Source organism: Trichosurus vulpecula, chromosome 1, assembly GCF_011100635.1.
Source record: "Trichosurus vulpecula isolate mTriVul1 chromosome 1, mTriVul1.pri, whole genome shotgun sequence".
In the NCBI taxonomy this organism is placed as follows: domain Eukaryota; kingdom Metazoa; phylum Chordata; class Mammalia; order Diprotodontia; family Phalangeridae; genus Trichosurus; species Trichosurus vulpecula.
Window position 1 is genome coordinate 442,535,265 of NC_050573.1, and position 18,265 is coordinate 442,553,529.

Genomic DNA, 18,265 nt, shown 5'->3' on the forward strand with positions numbered 1-18,265 from the left:
TCTACTTATTCTCCCATCAGGATTTTTGTGCTTATTCTTTCTCTCTTCTCTTTCTTTCTTCTCTCTCCCTCTCCCTTCTCCTTTTCAATCTTTCCTGGATCACCATCCACATTCCACCCCTCCCCACCTGTTGGGGATCTTGGAGATCTCATTGATCATCTCTATGCAGATGACTCCCATCACCTGCATCACCAACTGCTGACTGAACATTCTGAACTAGATGTCCTGGAGGAGTCTGAGACTCAGCAAATCCAAATTGGAAGTCATGACCTTTCCTTCCAAACTCACTCCTTTGCTGACTTGGCAAAGGCATAAAGGTTCACCCAGGTTCCTCACTCTCCTCCATATTTCATCAGTTGTCTTACTGTCTTTTCTCTCTACTCACATGACTACCACCATAGTCCAGGCTCCTAATACTTCACTTGGACTATTTCAGTATTTTCCTAATTGGTCTTTCTGCCTAAAGTATCCCCACTCTTCACCTCTCCTCCAGATTTCCCAAAGAGATTTTTCCTATAGCAAGTCTGCACTTAGAGCCTTTCATTATCTGGTTTATATCACTTCCTTTCACATAGTTTAACAGTCCAGCCAAACTCACCTTGTTGCTCCTCACACATGACATTATGACATTTCATCTGTCACTGTGCTTTTTGCACAGGCATAGTCTCTTCCCCCATGTCTGAGCTCCCTCACATCTGCCTAATATAAAAATCTTTAGCTACCCTCAAGGATCAGCTCAACTGCTATGTCCTATGGGATGTTTCAAAGTCCCTGCTCCCCTGCACCTGCTATTACCTCTTTACTTCATGGTCTACTAACCTATTGCTCTGATTTGTTTCATAGTGATTGGTCTAAGATTCATAGAAACTACACTTTTTAATTTGGAATATTAAGATCCGTTTGCTTGTTAGAGTTGTGTAATAGCAAATGTCAAACTTTCTCACTTTGGGAGTTTTAAATTAACTGATGTTTGCTATAAAATAGTTACATGCATACATACATTAGGATCTTGGTGTATTCCAAGTTTCCTCCACAATCTGATGTAGCATTCATAAATAGAATATCAAGGGGAGCAGCCATAAATTATTCCGAAGACTTTTGGTCTTCTTTTAGAAGACTTAATTACCAAGCTCATTCTCCTAGCAATTTGGAATTGGCTAATATCCTAAATCTTTATACTTGAATTGATGTGTTGCTTTCTCCCCAAAACCATTTAAAGTCACCTCGTTTCCTCACTTGTAACTATAAACATACCTCTCTGTGCCCAAATAGCTTCACCGCATTTCAGACCATATTTAAGATCCTTCCCTTCCCCTCTGTTAACTCACTTTGCATAAACTGGCAAACACTCCTATCTCATCTCATAATCTCATCACAAGCGATTTGGAAGCTGAGATGATCAGTGATACCTTGAGGATGCATCTCAACACAAATCATACATGGAACTTTTCCTATACAAAAGGGGAAAGGCATTTTAGGAGCTGCCATACCGTTGCCCCACTCTGGACAGTTTAATAGGACCACAGCACCCTCTTCCCTTCTCCAACTGCTGAAAAGAATATCCCTTATTTCTTTTGTTCATTTGTAGACAATCGGGGTTAAAGTGACTTGCTCTATCCACTGTAGCACCACCCCCCCCATCTCTTTGGGAGATTAGCAGTGGTGTGCTAGGGCCAGTTTAGACTGGCTCTTGGCAACTTAGCTTGTGTGTGAGCATTTACACTTCAGAAATTGGCCAATGGGATGGTCTAGACTTAAGTGATGGAGAGAATGTTAATCCAGATTCAACTTAAGAGTGTATGTGCTACTTTTCCCTAGAGAACCAGTTGTTAAAACATTTATCAGCCCCCTACTAAGTCTATGCTCTCTCTCCTTTGACTCCTGTTTACATGATTACCACCTAATTGCTGTCAGGGAGGCCTTGCTGGCCGAATATAGGAATTGAAATGGTTAGGAGAAACTGGTGACACCTCATTTCAAAACTCAATCTCTGAGAGCTTTCTTTCCAGTTGTAGTGAATGGCCACAATTTACCCTCTTCTCCCAAATTACCTATTTTTTTAAATATAAACCACTGTTCTAGAAGTCTCAATTTGTCTTCTCCTTGGGACATCTTCCTTTACGACAGTGGCAAAATCTTTGGTGAGCATTTGCCTATCTTTGATAATAGTCAGCTGAGGTGCCATCTTTTTGGATTTCTGTATAATTGAACATGTTGAAGACATCTTACTGAAGTGCAGAATTTTGCTCTTTTGCACCAATTCTCAAGACATCTGAAAGAAGGAATGTATGTCATAGGACTAAGATCTCCTAATTTTCTTCCTTTCCCCTAGTTTTTCTCTCAAAGGCCACAAAGCTGTTACTGGGAAAAGACTCAAGATGTGCATGGATGCATAGGGCAGCTACCTGCTAGCCTCTGGCCGTGTTCCTGAGGCTTCCCAGTCACTTTAGGGCATAAAAAGGTCCATCCCCCTGAAGGGGGTTCTGGCCCATTTAGACAGTGGTTGTCAGGAAACCAGCTGAGTCACCACACCCTGCCCTGCTGACCAGGGGTTTCACCCACCTTAGCTAAATGCCTAGGGACTCTTAAAGTAAATCACTTTTCTTTACTGCTGAATCACCTAGAGTTGTCTCATTTCTTTTGAATAGGAACCTAAACTGGTTCTGAATAATGTTCTAATGGGGGAGAATATGAAATGCCTGGAATAAGCCATGGCTATTATTACCCCCAAAATGGAATAAAGTATCACCTATACATATGCCTTCTCTTCCAGTTTAACCCACCCCCACCCTCGACAAAACCTTAGATTTGCATATGTATCAAGAGCATCCTTGACAAATAAATTAGAAAGGAATAAGCTTCCACAAATGTTAGCCCTACAACAGGTCCTACCTTCATTCACATGCAGTTGGGTAAATTTCAGAGACTGAAAGATCTCATTGAGCTTACAGTACATGCTGATTTAATTAATTTGGAGGTACTTGACAAATTATATAATTTCTCTGACTCTTCCTCTGCCACAAACCTTGGTATACAAACTGCATTTAGCTTGTCTTTGCAAGTATTTAAGTTCTGCTATACAAGATGACCAACAATCCCATAAATTTTTCTTGTTGCTGTTGGAAGGGACAACGAATTGAACTCATTTACTTGTTATTCTTAGCTGCAGCTTCCCTTTTGTTCACTAGTTTGACAGCAACAAAGATTAATATGCCTTGGGTTGTCCATTTAGCATGTCAGTGTGGTCAGTAGATGATAATCTCACATTTGAAGTACCAACTTGGTAGATGGTGTGTTTCTTAGCCTCTTCCTCTCCTTTCCCCCACTCTGCCACTGTCACTGCAGAACTGAGAGGTTTTAATGGGCTGCCATGGGCAAATAATGTAATGGGCACCTTCTGGTGATGAGCTTACATACACTAAGTTTAGCTGGTCCTTCAACTGGAGACAGTCTCTTCCTAGATGGTACCTATCCTTTCCAGCACAGAAGAACCTGTCAGAGCTTGTTCTGAAGGAGTAGGTTTCAACTCAGGGCCACTTCCACCCCACTGGAGTTGTAGACAGCTTGTGAATTAATGTAATATGAATCTAAGCTTTTATAAAACAATTATTGATAATATACTAAAGTTTCAGTATTCTAGTTGTTTCTGAGGGCAATGGCCTCCAGGTTACCCTGGCAAAGCAATGAATGAATAAAATGAAAAGAATTAGCAGTAAATGCATTGTCTTTTGTCCTATGAAGTTTTCTCTTAGTAGTATGGATGAATCTGTATTAGCTCACTGACACATCCTAACCCAGTTCCTGTACCTTTTCCTTATAACTAATGACACGGTTTGCAAACCAGATAAAAAGTTATCTGGTCACTTTTAATTTTCATCCTTTCAACTATCTATTAAGTCAGGCTTTATATAAGGAAGAAAAATTATTATCAATTTGATTTGAACTAAGCTCTTGTTCTCCCTAATCATCCATTAATTTAGACTGACGTAACACCCTTTGTTAGTCTTTTTCTACCTGAGTCTTAAGTGGTCAGAAAAACACTTTGACAACATGGAGACAAATAATGTCTCCTTGATCCTGAGAGAAGATTTCAATGTATTCAGCAGTCAGAGTAGCTACAAGCTTTTTTTATTGCCACTCCAAAATGAGAAAAAGTCTCATAAAAGAATAGAAAATAGTGTCTCATCTCTTTTCCAGGTTAATCTCAAATCAAAACAACCAATGTGTAGAATTGGGTCTTTTTGTTTTGTGACTGCTCAACGTAGTAACTGTTGTGGTTTTCTTGATATATTGTAGAATCTTTAATAATTGTCAAAGATGTAGAACTTCATTCAATCAGTCAATCAAACAAGCAAGACAGCATTTATGCATCCATCATTTTCCGGATTGTTGGTAACTTGTGCATATTTTCCTTTAAAAAAAAAAATGAGGAAGAATTAGTACTAATTCTAATCTAATAAATCACTAACTTTAGTTTGTGACATAAAAGCTCTTCAAAACAACTTTTTAAGTTACATTCAAAGTGGTCAAATGTAGATATGATCAAATCTCTAAATGTAAAATAAAACATAAGCTTCAAAAATTTTGGAACCTATTTAAAAATAGTTGTCACTTACAAACAAGTTAATAAGAGCATAAGTCAGCTTTAATGAATGAATTAAAGTACCAATTCATGCTAACTATGTGTCAGGCACTCTGAAAAGAGAAATGTCTCTGGAAGAGGTAGTTTTTTTAAAAAATTGTATGCTAATCTGAAACAAAGGCCCCACTAGAAAACAAAAAAACAAAAACCTATTCATCCAATGTTATGCCTATCAAGAACAGTTGTGAGTTACCCAAAGAGACTCCTCAAGGATGTCTCAGTTTTCAGTGTATTACAAAGTATCAATCATACAAAGGATATGAGAGAGATACAAGAAGAGAAAATGGGTGGGTCATGTAGTAAGAGCAAGGGATTGATAGCCTGTGTTCAATTCACACCCACTGAAATCAAGAAATCCAGAGGAAGACTCCTCACCCTTGAGCTCCCTAGAATGTTGGAAAGCCTTTATGGCTAATGGATAAAAATGCCACAAAATGGACAGGCCTGCATCATTAGAGAGGATATCTAAGAAAATCACAGATCTATCTGAATGGTAAGATTTAGAGTAAGTCACATTTATGCTCTCCTCACAACTCTGCGAGATATATGGTAAAAATATCACCATTTTGCAGATTAAGGAAGTGAAGCTCAAAGAAGTTGATTTTTCTATTGAATCAAGATTCAAATTCAGACTTCACAACTCCTGTTTCAGTACTTTGTACCTCACCATGATGCCTTCTCAGTTACAAAACATTTGAGCATAAAGCTTTGTGTTACAATAACTTCAGTAAGCGTAGAAAGAATGTGTTTCTTGGACTAATTTAGAAATGATCTGGGTACTGAGTGAAGAGCAAACAAATACCTTCCCAGGTCTATGTTAATAAACAAGAAAAAGGAATACTGATTTAGGTATGTTACAGTATTTCAATTTTCCATGCTGACCTGGCAGAAAGTTTAGTTATATGCTAAAAATACTTGTTTAAAAAGCATTTCATCACAAACTTTTTGAATTAAGGTAAAATTTCTTATTTTTGGCAATTTTTCACAATTTAACTTTGGCAAATAAAATCTGATGTAGCTGTAACACTAATCTTCTTTTAAAAAATCACTGCTTTTGTGTACCTTCTATCAAGAAACCTTTATTGTTGAGCTGTGAATTTAGAATAAAAATATAATTTTTGTAGAAAAGGAATTTGTTGGTCTTCCTCACGGATATGATATCAATTTGATAAAAAGCAAATCCACTCCGGTGGACATTAAAAAAAAATTATACTAGCGGCTTCTTTTTAATGTCAGATCTTATATGCTTGTTTTCAAACTACAGATTACTAGCAGTTATCAGTATTATGAATCCTACTTACCCCAGATAACTTTGCCTCCTTGTGTCACAAGGCCCAGCTCACTCACATTCACTTCAATGACAGTCCCTTTGGTAATAACACCCAAAGTTGTATATAGTGGGGAGGAGGGATTCTTCTTCACACCAAGTATGGGCAGGCAAAAAGTAGCTTTAAGTTCAGGATGAGTTACATGAGCCTTCTTAAAACGTAAACCCTGTGAAAAATTAAAATGTCAATAGCTAATTTCCAACAACATAACTTATTTTTGCAACATCTGTGTAGTCAAAGATCACGGAGATATTAAAACTCAATTAAATAAAGACCACGTTCTGCTCACAAAACTGATCCTACTGAAAAGTTTATCTTTTGTCTTAGACACACCAAATTGCCAATAATTTGCTAAAAAATCTCATCAAATGAAAATGTATGAGTTAGTTAAGAAGATAACAAAATCCACATCATCAGTATCTATAAAAAAGTACAATGTACTTTTCTCTCGTCTAAATATTAACAGATATCAGCTAAATGTTCTCTACTGAACACTGAAGAGAGGAATCACCTTTTGCCCTATAAACATGTCTGGTAGGGGCAGTAGCTTGGTAGGTATATAATACCATAGGGTGAAATGCTTTTGTCATCTCTGCAGCTGTCTGGTAAATATAATTATCTAACAGCCCATTTTGTAGTCAGCCTCACCAAACTGTCCGGCTATTTATTATTTATGATGGGGAAAATTAGGCTAAAAATGCAGATTACAATAATAATGATGATATATCAACGTCCTCAGTATTTTTGAAAAGAATGGAAACTTAAATCCCTTGTTTATATTACTGAATCTTACATCTTTTCAAGAATTACATGTTAAGCTTACAGAAGTCTTATTTCTGGTATTACCTTAAAAGCTTCTTCTGAAAGAGTAATTTAGAATTTTTATAGTGACTAATTTCAAGAGGGTAATTTGCAGAGGAGAAGCTAATATGTAGAAAATAATAACTCTAATGTAGCACATTAAATTACAAATAGATCCCTGGAAAGGTTCAATTACTAAATAATTCAAATTACAGAACTATGGCTTTTATTAATTCAAACAAGACTTTGCCCCCTTCTAAGAGCCACTAAGGACAAAGAAATTTAAAAATACCGTGAAAAAAATTATCTTCTTTAACATAACAATCTTTCCCCACCCCCCACATTGCATTATGTTTTTTAAACTTACTTCATATAGACCTGGAGGACTGGCATCAATCTCTGAACCAGCAAATTCTTGCAAATGACTTACCATTGGCCTAATAAATCTTTCATATTTCGGTGGTTTTCGAGTAAAGCCATCCCCAACAAAGCACACTTTAGTAACCATTCTCTTCCAAGCCTTCTTCTTTCTCTTTCCTGTACGAATAACCTTTAACACTTCTGTTTCTCCCTGGGCACGAACTTTTGGCAAGGGCACTTCCCATTTACCCTAAAAGTATACATACAAATCAGTGTTAACATATGGTGTTGGAAGCAAAATGTGGAGACTTTTGAGCCAAAAGCTAATAAAAATAACTCAGGTTATATAATCAGTTGGGGTTTACAAAGCCCTTTTTATTCAGTTACTCACAACTCTTTGAGGCAGGTAATACTTCCATTTACAGATGAGGAAAATGAGACTGAGAAAGGTTAAATGATTTGAACATGGCTAGTAAATCACAAAAGCAAAAGACTCAGTAGAAAAAGTTGCTTTTTCGAATTTGTACAGTTACTTAGGAAAAACAGGGTATAGAATTCTTAATTAAAAGTCTGATTTCCTTAACACCCTTGGAGGTTTTATTATTGGTGGTGGCAGGAAGCAGCAAACTGAAGAGAGAAGGCAATGGTTTCCAATAACCCTTCAGTGGTTTCCTATTGCCTTACCAAATTAAGCCCAAAGTCCTTAGCATGATATTGAAGATTTTGCACAAACTGGTACCACCCTAATCTTAAACCATTCCTCACTTTGTACTTTATACTTAAGTCAAAGTAAACTACTTACTGTTCCCCTAACATGCCCCATATATCTTCTTGCCTCTATGACAGGGGTGGGGAATCTGCAGCCTCAAGCCTTCTAGGACCTTGGGTGCAGCTTTTTGACTGAGTCCAAGTTTTACAGGACAAATCCTTTTCTTAAGGGGATTTGTTCTGTGAAGTTTGGATTTAGTCAAAGGGTCACACTTGAGGATTTAGTGTGACCTCGAGGCTGCAGATTTCCCACTCCTGCACCACTCATGCCTTAAACATCCTGCTTCTATATACCAGCTGAAAACCTCTCCAAGGCAAAATGACACCTCATCCATGAAACCTTCCCATATCTCTCAATTAGAAATAATCTTTTTTCTCCTGGATTTTATGTAGCCTGTTATTTGTACCTCTTGTATCTCCACCTCCTGCCCCCACATTTATTTTTGCATTTTAGCACCTAGGACAGAGCTTGGTATACAGAAGATTGGCCTGTTTAGTAAGTCATTGCCTAATACTTTAAGAATGAGTCTAAGAGAGTTGCCACCTCTTAAAAATGATACCATAATGATTTACTGAATGATATCACTGAAATGACATGAATTTTCCCTCATATGAAATTCTGTGAAAGAACTAACATATACTAACTTTAAAAACACAGTAATATGTGTAGTATCAAGAATCACTAAAGCTAATGCTTATTTCATTGCAAATTCTGTACATAGTCAGACAAATTACATGAAGACCTAGTTTGATGTATTCTAAATTCCTACCCTTATTCTCTGTACCACTCAACAGAACTCATAATCTTACTAAAATCTAAGTGCCATAAGACAGAGATCTTATTTAATACTTTTATTTTCTGATTCTCCCTGTACCTCACCCCATGGCCAATATATAATTATTCAAAGGTTGTCAACCTGTATTATAATTTAATTGATTCATGGTTTTGTCTTATCTCTCTAATAATATTGCATACTACCTGTGGATAAGGACTATATCCAGTTTTTTGCTTCCCCCCCCCCCAAAACAAAACAACAAAACACCAACCCTACAAGTCATTTCATGTCATTGAGTCACCAGTTTCTCTGTCAATTTGCTCTGATCTCCCCAAAAGTACACGTTTTTGCCACGATAGAAAGGCTTCAACTGCAGTTCTAGAAGCAGACTGTCATTTATCTTCTGTCATCTAAGGACTAGCCTATCGAAAACTGGACAACTCCTTACCAAGTGGACTATAAGTTGCTGAATCTTTTGGCCATCCAAACTCTCAAAGACTGTACATCTGCACTGGTGTAGGAGTATTAACAGAATCACGAATACTTCAAGAAAAGACTGGACATTTCTAACTAACCTTTTTGTTTCAAATCAATCTGAAAAACTACAAAACATTCCTTACAGACATGAATATTCCTCATAAAAGATACCATTTAAACATAAAAAAAAAGAGAGAGAAAGAAAAGGGATAACCTAAGATGTACTATCACTTACAGCTTTCTCTTTTCGTTTCTGTTTAATCATATTGGAAAGGACTTTGGCTCGGGACTGTCCCTCTCTGTCCAGCAGATAGGCAGGCACTGCTCCTTGGGGAGTTTTTTCATCATTCTTTCGCTTGGTATTTCTCTTTTCATGCATCTTGATACTAAATAAAAAAGTCCAGAAAAAAAAATTACCCCAAATAATTTTCCTACCAAAGTTAATCCAATACATGGCAATTACAAATATAGCAAATAAATAGAATATACTCACGTCTTTTTCATCTGAATCTTCTCAGCATGACGCTGTTTATGGTAGAGTTTGGCCTTTAGACCAATCATTTTCTTTGCTTTCTTTGAACGTTCATGAGCTTCTCGGCTTTCCTTCTTTCTCTTTTTCTCATGGTAATCCAAGCGGTAGCCATACCGTTTTCGGTGTAATTCTATGTATTCGTTCTGTGGCTATAAGGCACAGGAAGCATAAAATACTGAAAAACTTCCCAAATAACTGTATTCTTTTATATGGACCATAAGCTAAGAGAAAATCCATCCTGGTGGAAAGTGATTACCCATACATGCAGTTATCTAAATCCATACATGCAGAATAAAATGAAGTTATTTTTTACATAGGAGGATAGGGGCAGGGAATGCCTCTTTATTCCCTTAACATATTATCTGTTTACCATAAGTAATTGGCAAATACCATATTGATTCAGAGAGATTAAAATAATCTCATTTTATGGGCAGGAGAGATGTGCAACAGTTAAGTTAATAAACTGCCATGTTTCAAGTGGAAAAACTACAGCCAGAGAGATGCAATCTGATACTTCCCTTATATCTTTTACTTTTCGTTTAAAGAATGAAAAATGGAGTAGCATCCTGCTCCTGCATTTTGAGCTTCCAAGAATCATTCTGATACAATTACCAAAGACTTGCTTCAAGAGAACAAGGCTGGTAGGTTACCTGGAAGTGAATTACCTAGCCCAGTGAGTGTGAATGGAGATCTGACACCCTTAGCAACAACATCCCCGGCATCATTCTCCTCATTTCTTCACCACAATCACAGTCACCCGTCCCTCGGACTAACTGTTCTTTATTCAGCTGTCCCCTGTACAGTCATTCTTCACACAGCTACCAAATTAATATTCCCAAAGCAGAGATCTGACCAGGGCTCATCTGCTCAAGAAGCTTCGGCGGCTTCCTGCTGCCTTTGGGATAAAATATAAAACGCCCTGTTTGACATCCAAACCCCACAACCATCTGGCGCCAGACGATCTTTGCTGAGTGCTTACACATCCCTTTAATCAGCGTATTGCATATTCCGGTCAAACTGTCATACGAGACACTTAACGTCCAGCCTCCGAGCCTTTAGACGGGCCCAGGCTCTCCCTCATTTCCGCTTCTTGGAACCCTCCAGACTCAACCCGAATGCCGCCTTCCATAAAGCCCCTGCTGAGTAAGCCCTTTATTTTGTTTAGTTTAGGTCCTATATTTATGTGTCTGTATGCATCCCTGCCCCGCTCCTACGTAGAGCGTAAGCTCCTGGAGGGCAGGGATTATACATCTCGCTCCGGACTTAATCACCCCAGAGCCTGGCACTGTCCGGAAACAAATGAAGCGTTTAATAAGCGCCTTTGGTTTGACCGAATGGAGACTGGATTTGCTCTACGGCTCTAAAGACACCTAGGGAGGTCCGGGGGCAAGGAACACATGGCTGCACGGACCTCCTCCCCTCGCCCCCCCATTTCCGGGTAAACACGGTCTCCAGGGAAGCCCCGTCGGACCGGACACCCCGGGGTTTCCGCTCCCCACCACGCCTCCCGGGGCGACCAGTGTTAGGAGGTCTTTCCGCTCCTGGACCTGTCTAAGTGGCCCGACTCGCTCACCATGTTGACGGCTGGGGGCCCGTCGAAGCGCCGCCGAAAACGCTTCCTAACTTCAGACCGTCCGCCTCTCGCGACCGACTCCCCACGAGCCGGAAAAGAAAAGGGTCTCTCTTTAAAACTCCCGGAGTCAACCCGAGGCTTCGGCACTTCCGTTCCGCGTCGCTCCGCCTTCCCATGCGCAGCTCTCGCCACTTCACACCACAGGGAGGCCGGGCGGAAGTCACCGGAGGCTGCGTTTGGCTGTGGCACTCCTGCGGCCGGAGGCGGAGAGTACCGACTTCCGGTGGTGACTCGAATAGGAGTGAGCCGACAACGGAGTCTGATCCCCTCAGCGGAGGGTTTGCAGAAGCTGTCGACCTACCCCCAGCCCAGCCGAGCGTCCGCTCCGAGGGGGCGGCTGTGCTTCAGGTGGGTCCCTGGGGGCTCCTCCTCCTGCGAGGACGAAGGGCTTTGCGATGGATTCACGGAGTTTGCTTTTCTGACCACTCCAAGATTGTAAGGGTCCCTGAGTACAGGTAGCCGGGGACGGTGTCAGATCTGAGCCCCGCATCTACCCCAGCGCTCAGCAAGTATTAAACGCCTGCTGTGTGCCGGCCACTGTGCTGGGTGCTGAGGCTGCAAGGGCAGAAAATGATACGCATCCGCATTCGTGACGAGCTTACATTCCAGTGGGGGAGGTCACAAGCGCATGGAAGAAGGTGTGCAACAAAAATAGAATGATAATAAATGCCAATATAAGCGAAGTAGTTCATTGCAAGCAGCACCAGCAATTAGGGAAGCGGGAGATGTGGAAAGGTTTCGTGCAGAGGATGATGCATAAGTTGCATCTTAAACAGAAGAACTCTGAGGCGGAGGTGAAGAGGGAGTGCATTCCACCCATGGGGCACAGCCAGTGCAAAAGCATGGAGATGGGAGATGGACTATTGTGGGTGAGGAACAGAGAAAAGGCCAGTTTGGCTGTATCACAGAGTCTAGGAGGGGGAGTAATTCCAATGAGACAGCAAAGTTATGTTGGGGTCGGGTCGTATAGAACTTCACCTGTCCAACAGTTTATATTATTTGTATTTATTTGATCCTGGAGGCAATAGGAAGCCACTGGAGTTGACTCTTCCCCCATTAGATTGTGAGCTGTTGAGGGTAGGGACTTTTTGCCTTTCCATCTTCAACGTTTAACCTAGCACAGTGCTGGGTACGTGGTAGGTACATAATAAATACATCTTGACTTGAGTAGAGGAATCACCCCCCCCCCCCCGTCCAGTTCTCCACCCCTTTCTAAACTCAAAAGGTGGTGACAGGAGCTTACAGCTCAGTCAGACGTCAAAAATGTTTCGGGACGGTATTCTGCATCCAAAAGGTTGCTGTCAGAATGAGCAGACACTAACATGGAAAGTAATATATTTTTCAGGGCAATATGCAGGGAATTAGGGCTCTGAAGTGCGAGGATCACTGAAAATCGTTCAAATGTATCTGTATTATTACTGCTTTTAGAAAACAGAAAGGCATTGGGTTAGGGTGCTGATTTGGAATTCGAATATAAAAATAAACAGTAGATCTGGTCCATAAAAAAGTAAATGTTTTGCAGAGTACATTGACTTTAGGACCATTCCGAGTGGAAAATACAGGCTGTAATTGATATAAACTGCCCCCTAGTGGTGTGAAGTATGCAGTGCACATCAGGAAAAAAAAATGATTTAATTAGCCAGATCTGTGCTTGGCCCTGCCTAACATAGGAGGCACTAGCTCAGGTGGTAGAGGACTTTGGTAACTTTGGTTAGGTGGTGCATTGCCCAAGAAAAGGAAAAAAAATGTTAACTAGTATGTAACTTTTTTCTAATTTTTTTTGTACTCATTTATAACACTTAAATCCTGTTTATCAGTTTCCTATTTTCTTACAGTATTTCAGCAAGAGGTAGGGAAGTAATTAGGTTATAAAGGATAGTAAGCAATCTACTCACTCTGCATAGGAGAAACTAAAACTTTATATGGAATATTGACATTTTCATGAATATCTTACCTATCATTTTTTTTTCTGCTGCTTAAATTATTTTATTATGCTTCAGTTAGAGCACCAGTCTTTACTTTTAAGATTTTGCTTCAAATGAGGCATTTAATTTTGGGGAATAAGGGGAAAATGTTTAACCTGAGAATCAAATATGTATTTTCTCATTTTTAGGTAAAATTTTGATTTTCTAATTTTTAAAATTTTTGTTAAGAAAGTTGAGAAAAATTATTTTCCACATTTAATTCAGCAAAATATTTAATTCTGTCATTGTATTCTTTTTCTTTCAGTGAGTAAGTAGGACCATGATGTTGACAAAATTAAGGAAATTTATTGTGAATCGACAGAAAGTATCCGGTTTGTATATTAATGTAAGTTTTTATCCTTCCAAATATTTGTTTTTAAATATCTGTATAGCATCATAGATTTAGAGCTGGAACGGGACCTTAGAGGCCATCTAGACCAACCCTTTTTTATTGATGAAGAGCTGAGGCTCAGAGAAATTAAGTGATAGGTGTGTAAAATTTAGTACTTGAACCAAAATTACTCGTGTAAAGTTGGTTTAGATAGATAGATAGATGTAAATATAGATACACATAAGTACATACATATCCCAAATTGTCATGTTTGCTGCCTAAACTTCATTTTGTTGTACAACTACAAACAGAAATTATAAACAGAAAATATCAACAGATCAAATAACACAAACCAGTAGACAGGCTGCTAGCTTTCTGTCTGACCAAAGCTATACATACATATTTACCAGAAAGAAAAGCACCAACATCTGGATTTTCAATGCGGGGGTGTGTGGGGGGGTATGCTCCTTAACAGCTACCCAGAGTCTCCACACCAACTCTCTTCTAATGAGTGAGTCCCGAAGCAAAATGCTAACGTCCTAGTATATGTACCCTTCTTTGGGCCTGAAGGCTTCATATCTAATCAGCAAAAAGATGTGGGCCTGGGGCTTTGCACCTAGCGAGACTTAATCAAAGGCACTTGATTACTTTAGCATTCTAAAAGAGAAAACAGTAAAAAAAAAAAAAGTCCCACCTTAATTATGAATACATAAACCTAGGAGCTAGTTATGTGCTTGGTGAGTTATCTGTTTCAAAATCTCCCCAGTTTTCTATAACCTGTCTTCCCTAAAGTCATCAGTACATTCTGAAAAACGTTTCTCTCCTCCCTGAGGTAACAGTTAGTTAAAAGCCTTAATCAGAGTTTCCTTTTTAAGTTAGTCATGGAGTCCTAGATTTAGAACTAAAAAGGGGATCTCAGGCCATGAGACCCTCATTCACAGAGAAGAAAAGTGAGTCCCAGAATAATTAAATGACTTAATCTAAGATCACACCACAAGTTAAAAAAGGAAGAATTTGGAGTGTAGTCTTCTGACTTCAAGTCCATGGTCCTCTGTATCAATTGGCTGTGGATTTGAAACCTGTCTCTGCTACTTACTACCACTATAACCCCGATCAAGTCACTTAACCTAGGCTTTACTTTCCTCTTGTCCTGAGAAGGAGACTTTTTTCCTTTGTATGGTAAGAATTCATTCTATAGAAGGAAGTTCATCCTTGAATTTTTTTTTTCAATTTACAAACTGTCTTCTTAGAATAATCTGCCAACTTCATTGCTACAAGTTTTGTTTTGTTTTTTAACAAATAGCTTTGGTCCTGATCCTTTCACAAAAACTCAGGATTTTGCAAAATTCCATTAATGAATAGGATGCATTCCAGATACATTTTCTTGTCAGATATTTACAAGCACTCACAAATCCCTTAACCTCTTTGATTTTCAGTTTCCTCATCTGTTGGTATGAAGAGTTTGCACTAGATGATCTCTAAGAGCTCCTCTATCTTTGTGATTTTCTGACTTTAAATAGAAATAGTATAGAAGATACAGAGGTTTGTTAATTATGGTACAAATATGTCATTAAATATTAGGTAAAATTGCATGAAATATGCGACAAGCTTTGAATAGGTATTTTGGATGACTTGGGACAGAAAAAATGCAATCAATACTGTAGGGCTGTGATGTCAGACTTAAAAATAGATCCTGCAGCTCTATGTTGACCTAGAAAGCTACAAATTAACGTTACCTATGTTGTAGTGTACCTTTTAATTTTGTTAAACATTTCCCAATTACATTTTAATCTGGTTCAGAAGGAGTCTGACCAGTTTTACACCTCTCTTGTAGGTGGCTGGGATGCCCTAGGCCCTAACAGAAGCTTGTGATGATATGTCATAGATTTCTTCATTACTGGTGATTTCCAGGAATCTGTTGACTATAGCTATAGCCAGTCTAACCCCACCTCTGCACCCACCCCCCTTCCCAAAAAAAACCAACCCAAAACAAAACAAAATTATCCTCCCCAGGATGTATTTGGGAAAGAACACCCATTAACCTTTCTGATTTCTTTCCTCTCCCTCCCCTCCCAAGTCACCTTAGAAGACAGTGTGAAGCTTATCTTGTACTGCAGCCACACTCTTAGGGAGTTTAGCTTGTCAGTTCCAGAAAGGTTAGGAGTTCTTTGTTACAGAATTTAACAGAAATGTGAAGGACCAGATTGTCCCCAGGCAAAGCATATAATGCAAGTCAGGAAAACAACCATACAAAAAGAAGTTTGCTTTTTTTAGGTGTTTTTTAGTAAAACTGATTTCTCATTTTTCTTTTTCTTCACAGCACATGTGTTCCTGTAGAACAGGAGTGATTTTAAGGGGATTAATATCACAAGTTTTTCTAGGAAGAAATTATAGTTCCCTACCAGGTATAGTTTTTGGTTACATCTCTGTTGGCCTTAACTTTTTTCTGTCTTTTTCTTTTACTTCCCTTCTACCCTTGTGAAGTGCTTGAGAACAGGTACTGTGTTTTCTCTTAGCTGTTGTATGTCCCTTACCAGGTAGCACAGTGGCGTAAACACAGGTGTCCCATAAATGTTTGTTGATGTTGCAGTATACAGTATAGTGCTTCTCAAGTTCAGACCCTCTGTGAGCCTCAGACCCTGAGAGATTCTGGGTTCTGAAATAATTGTTTTATGTACATATTACCAAAAAAATGAGCTCTTACAAGAGAGCTTCTTACAAGAGATACTTTTCTTTTGTGCCATGCCTTGAGGTCACAGGGATGGTAAGGGCAAACAGAAAAGTCCTTAAGAAGAATAGGGGAAGGGAGCCGGCAGGAATAGTTTATGCGGTATTGCTATTGTTTTTTGAATGTTTGTTTTATGAATGTTTCATGAAGCAAGCGCTCTTTTTTCATAATCCTAGGTGTACTTAAACCTAGAGGAATAGAACAAATGTCTTCTAGATGTTCAACACAATTTAGTCTTAAGAGCACCATGGGGTTTTTGTTAACAGTCACATTGAACTTTCAAAATATCCATATCTTTGTACTTGTATTGTTGTTAAATTCCATATTATACTTTCATGATTAAGCGTTTGAACCTTTGTGTAAGACCTTTTAGCTCCTTATAGTTAGTGATAGTATTGTGTTTTTATCACATACAGGGAAAATGTAAGGGAAATACACCAATAATTCAGCAAGCATTTATTGAATGCCTACCATATGAATAGAAGCTGTACGACCCTGGACAAACCACTTTACCCTGTTTGCCTCAGTTTCCTCATCTGTAAAATGAACTAGAAAAGGAAATGGCAAACCACTCCAGTATCTTTGCCAAGAAAACCCCAAATGGGGTCACAAAGAGTTGGACACGACTGAAATGATTCTACAACAACATATAAATATGTTGAATATAGTGTGCCAGGGTCTGGCTTTCAAAGATAACAACATCGGTACTCAAGGAACTTTCTGCTGGGCGGGGGGATACAAAATGGACCCAGATAAGTAAATAATAGAAGTGTGAGAAGACACTAATAATAACCGAGGAGGAGAAGGGAGGGACAATAAGAGGGATGGAATCAGGTAAGACTTCACAGAGGTGGTGCTACCTTAGCTAAACCTTGAAGGAAAATAGACATTTTTGTAAGTAAAGATGATTGAGCACATTCCAGATAAAGGAAATAGGTTGTGGGGATGCATGGAAGCAGAGGATGTTCAGGATACAGCCAGTAGTCTTTTAGTTAGCCTAACCCATTCAATGTCAGGTGTTTGATAAATTCAGTAAAAAAAAAAAACTTTTTTTTTGTTTTTATTAAAATCTTTCATATTTTCCTAGGAATTTTTGGGGAAATGTGAACTGCAGAAAAATTTACATTGAAATAAATTTGTAAATTAACTAGAGTTTTGCTTTAATATCAGTAAAAATAAAGGTTATTATGAACACTAAATAAAGTTGCCATTTTTCTAGCAAATCTAAGTTTCTCAATGAACAAACTATTACAGTTCCTGTTTTAGTGATACCTTTAGCATTAACCTAGGAGGCAATAACTAAAGAATGAATGATTGAAGCATTTATTAAGCTTTTACTATGTGCAGAGCAGTGGACTAATCCATGAGGCTATATATAGAAAAAGAAGACAGCTTCTGCTCAGAGGGAGCCATGGTGGCTGAAAGGTATGGGCTGGAAGCTGGCCTGGTACTCTGAGGAGCAGTAGTGCTGCTATTCCAAGAGTTCTTGAGGCTCAGGGTCTGAGGGGAGGTAGTGATGCCCGGCACCAACTGCCTTCAGTCTTTCCCTCCTACTGTGTTGATGAGTCAGCTAGAGTAGCTTGTCTGCCCTGTGGGTAGAGTTCGTTGGCTGTTGTTTAAAAGGTGAAAGCGCATGAAAATTCCAATTGCTCACTATAAACTTTATGCTCTTCAGCATCTATTTTCACTATAAATAATGAGACTCTATCCATTGTTTAGTGAAAATGCAGTGTAAGTTCTAGTGACTCAGTATTTTCATTTTTAATTGCATCAGTTAGTTCTAAACATTTAAGATGTAAAAAGCTATAAGACCATAGGCTTAAACCTCTTCACATCACCTTGAAGTTGATTTTTTTTTTTAAAGAAATGCTGAGGGAAACATGTTTTGTTATTTGTTGTTGTTTCTTCATTTTGGTTGCAGAAGA

General features: G+C 38.8%; 2 protein-coding genes across 2 annotated transcripts in view; one reads left to right on the forward strand and one right to left on the reverse strand.

Annotated features, from left to right (window-relative positions):
* Positions 1-4,098: 4,098 nt before the first annotated feature.
* On the reverse strand, positions 4,099-11,495 carry NSA2 (NSA2 ribosome biogenesis factor). The gene is made up of 6 exons (XM_036742288.1): positions 11,258-11,495; positions 9,646-9,833; positions 9,388-9,538; positions 7,202-7,381; positions 5,944-6,136; positions 4,099-4,411 (listed from the first exon to the last, which is right to left on the reverse strand). The coding sequence occupies exons 1-6, from the start codon at positions 11,258-11,260 to the stop codon at positions 4,344-4,346; spliced, it is 783 nt and encodes a 260-aa protein (XP_036598183.1). The 5' UTR covers positions 11,261-11,495; the 3' UTR covers positions 4,099-4,343.
* A 58-nt stretch (positions 11,496-11,553) lies between these two features.
* Positions 11,554-18,265, forward strand: part of GFM2 (GTP dependent ribosome recycling factor mitochondrial 2) — a 42,185-nt gene continuing 35,473 nt past the window's right edge. Inside the window, exons 1-3 of the mRNA XM_036763581.1 lie at positions 11,554-11,665; positions 13,547-13,627; positions 15,933-16,017. Coding sequence (XP_036619476.1) covers positions 13,562-13,627; positions 15,933-16,017 — 151 coding nt within the window. The 5' untranslated portion in view covers positions 11,554-11,665; positions 13,547-13,561. The remainder of the gene's footprint in view (positions 11,666-13,546; positions 13,628-15,932; positions 16,018-18,265) is intronic.

Coding starts and splice junctions, on each gene's coding strand:
- NSA2 (XM_036742288.1), bottom strand. Junction 7,382..9,387: donor AGAAACGAAAAGAGAAAGCT/GTAAGTGATAGT, acceptor GTATACTTTTAG/GGTAAATGGGAAGTGCCCTT. Junction 4,412..5,943: donor AGGAGGCAAAGTTATCTGGG/GTAAGTAGGATT, acceptor TTTTTTTTAAAG/GAAAATATGCACAAGTTACC.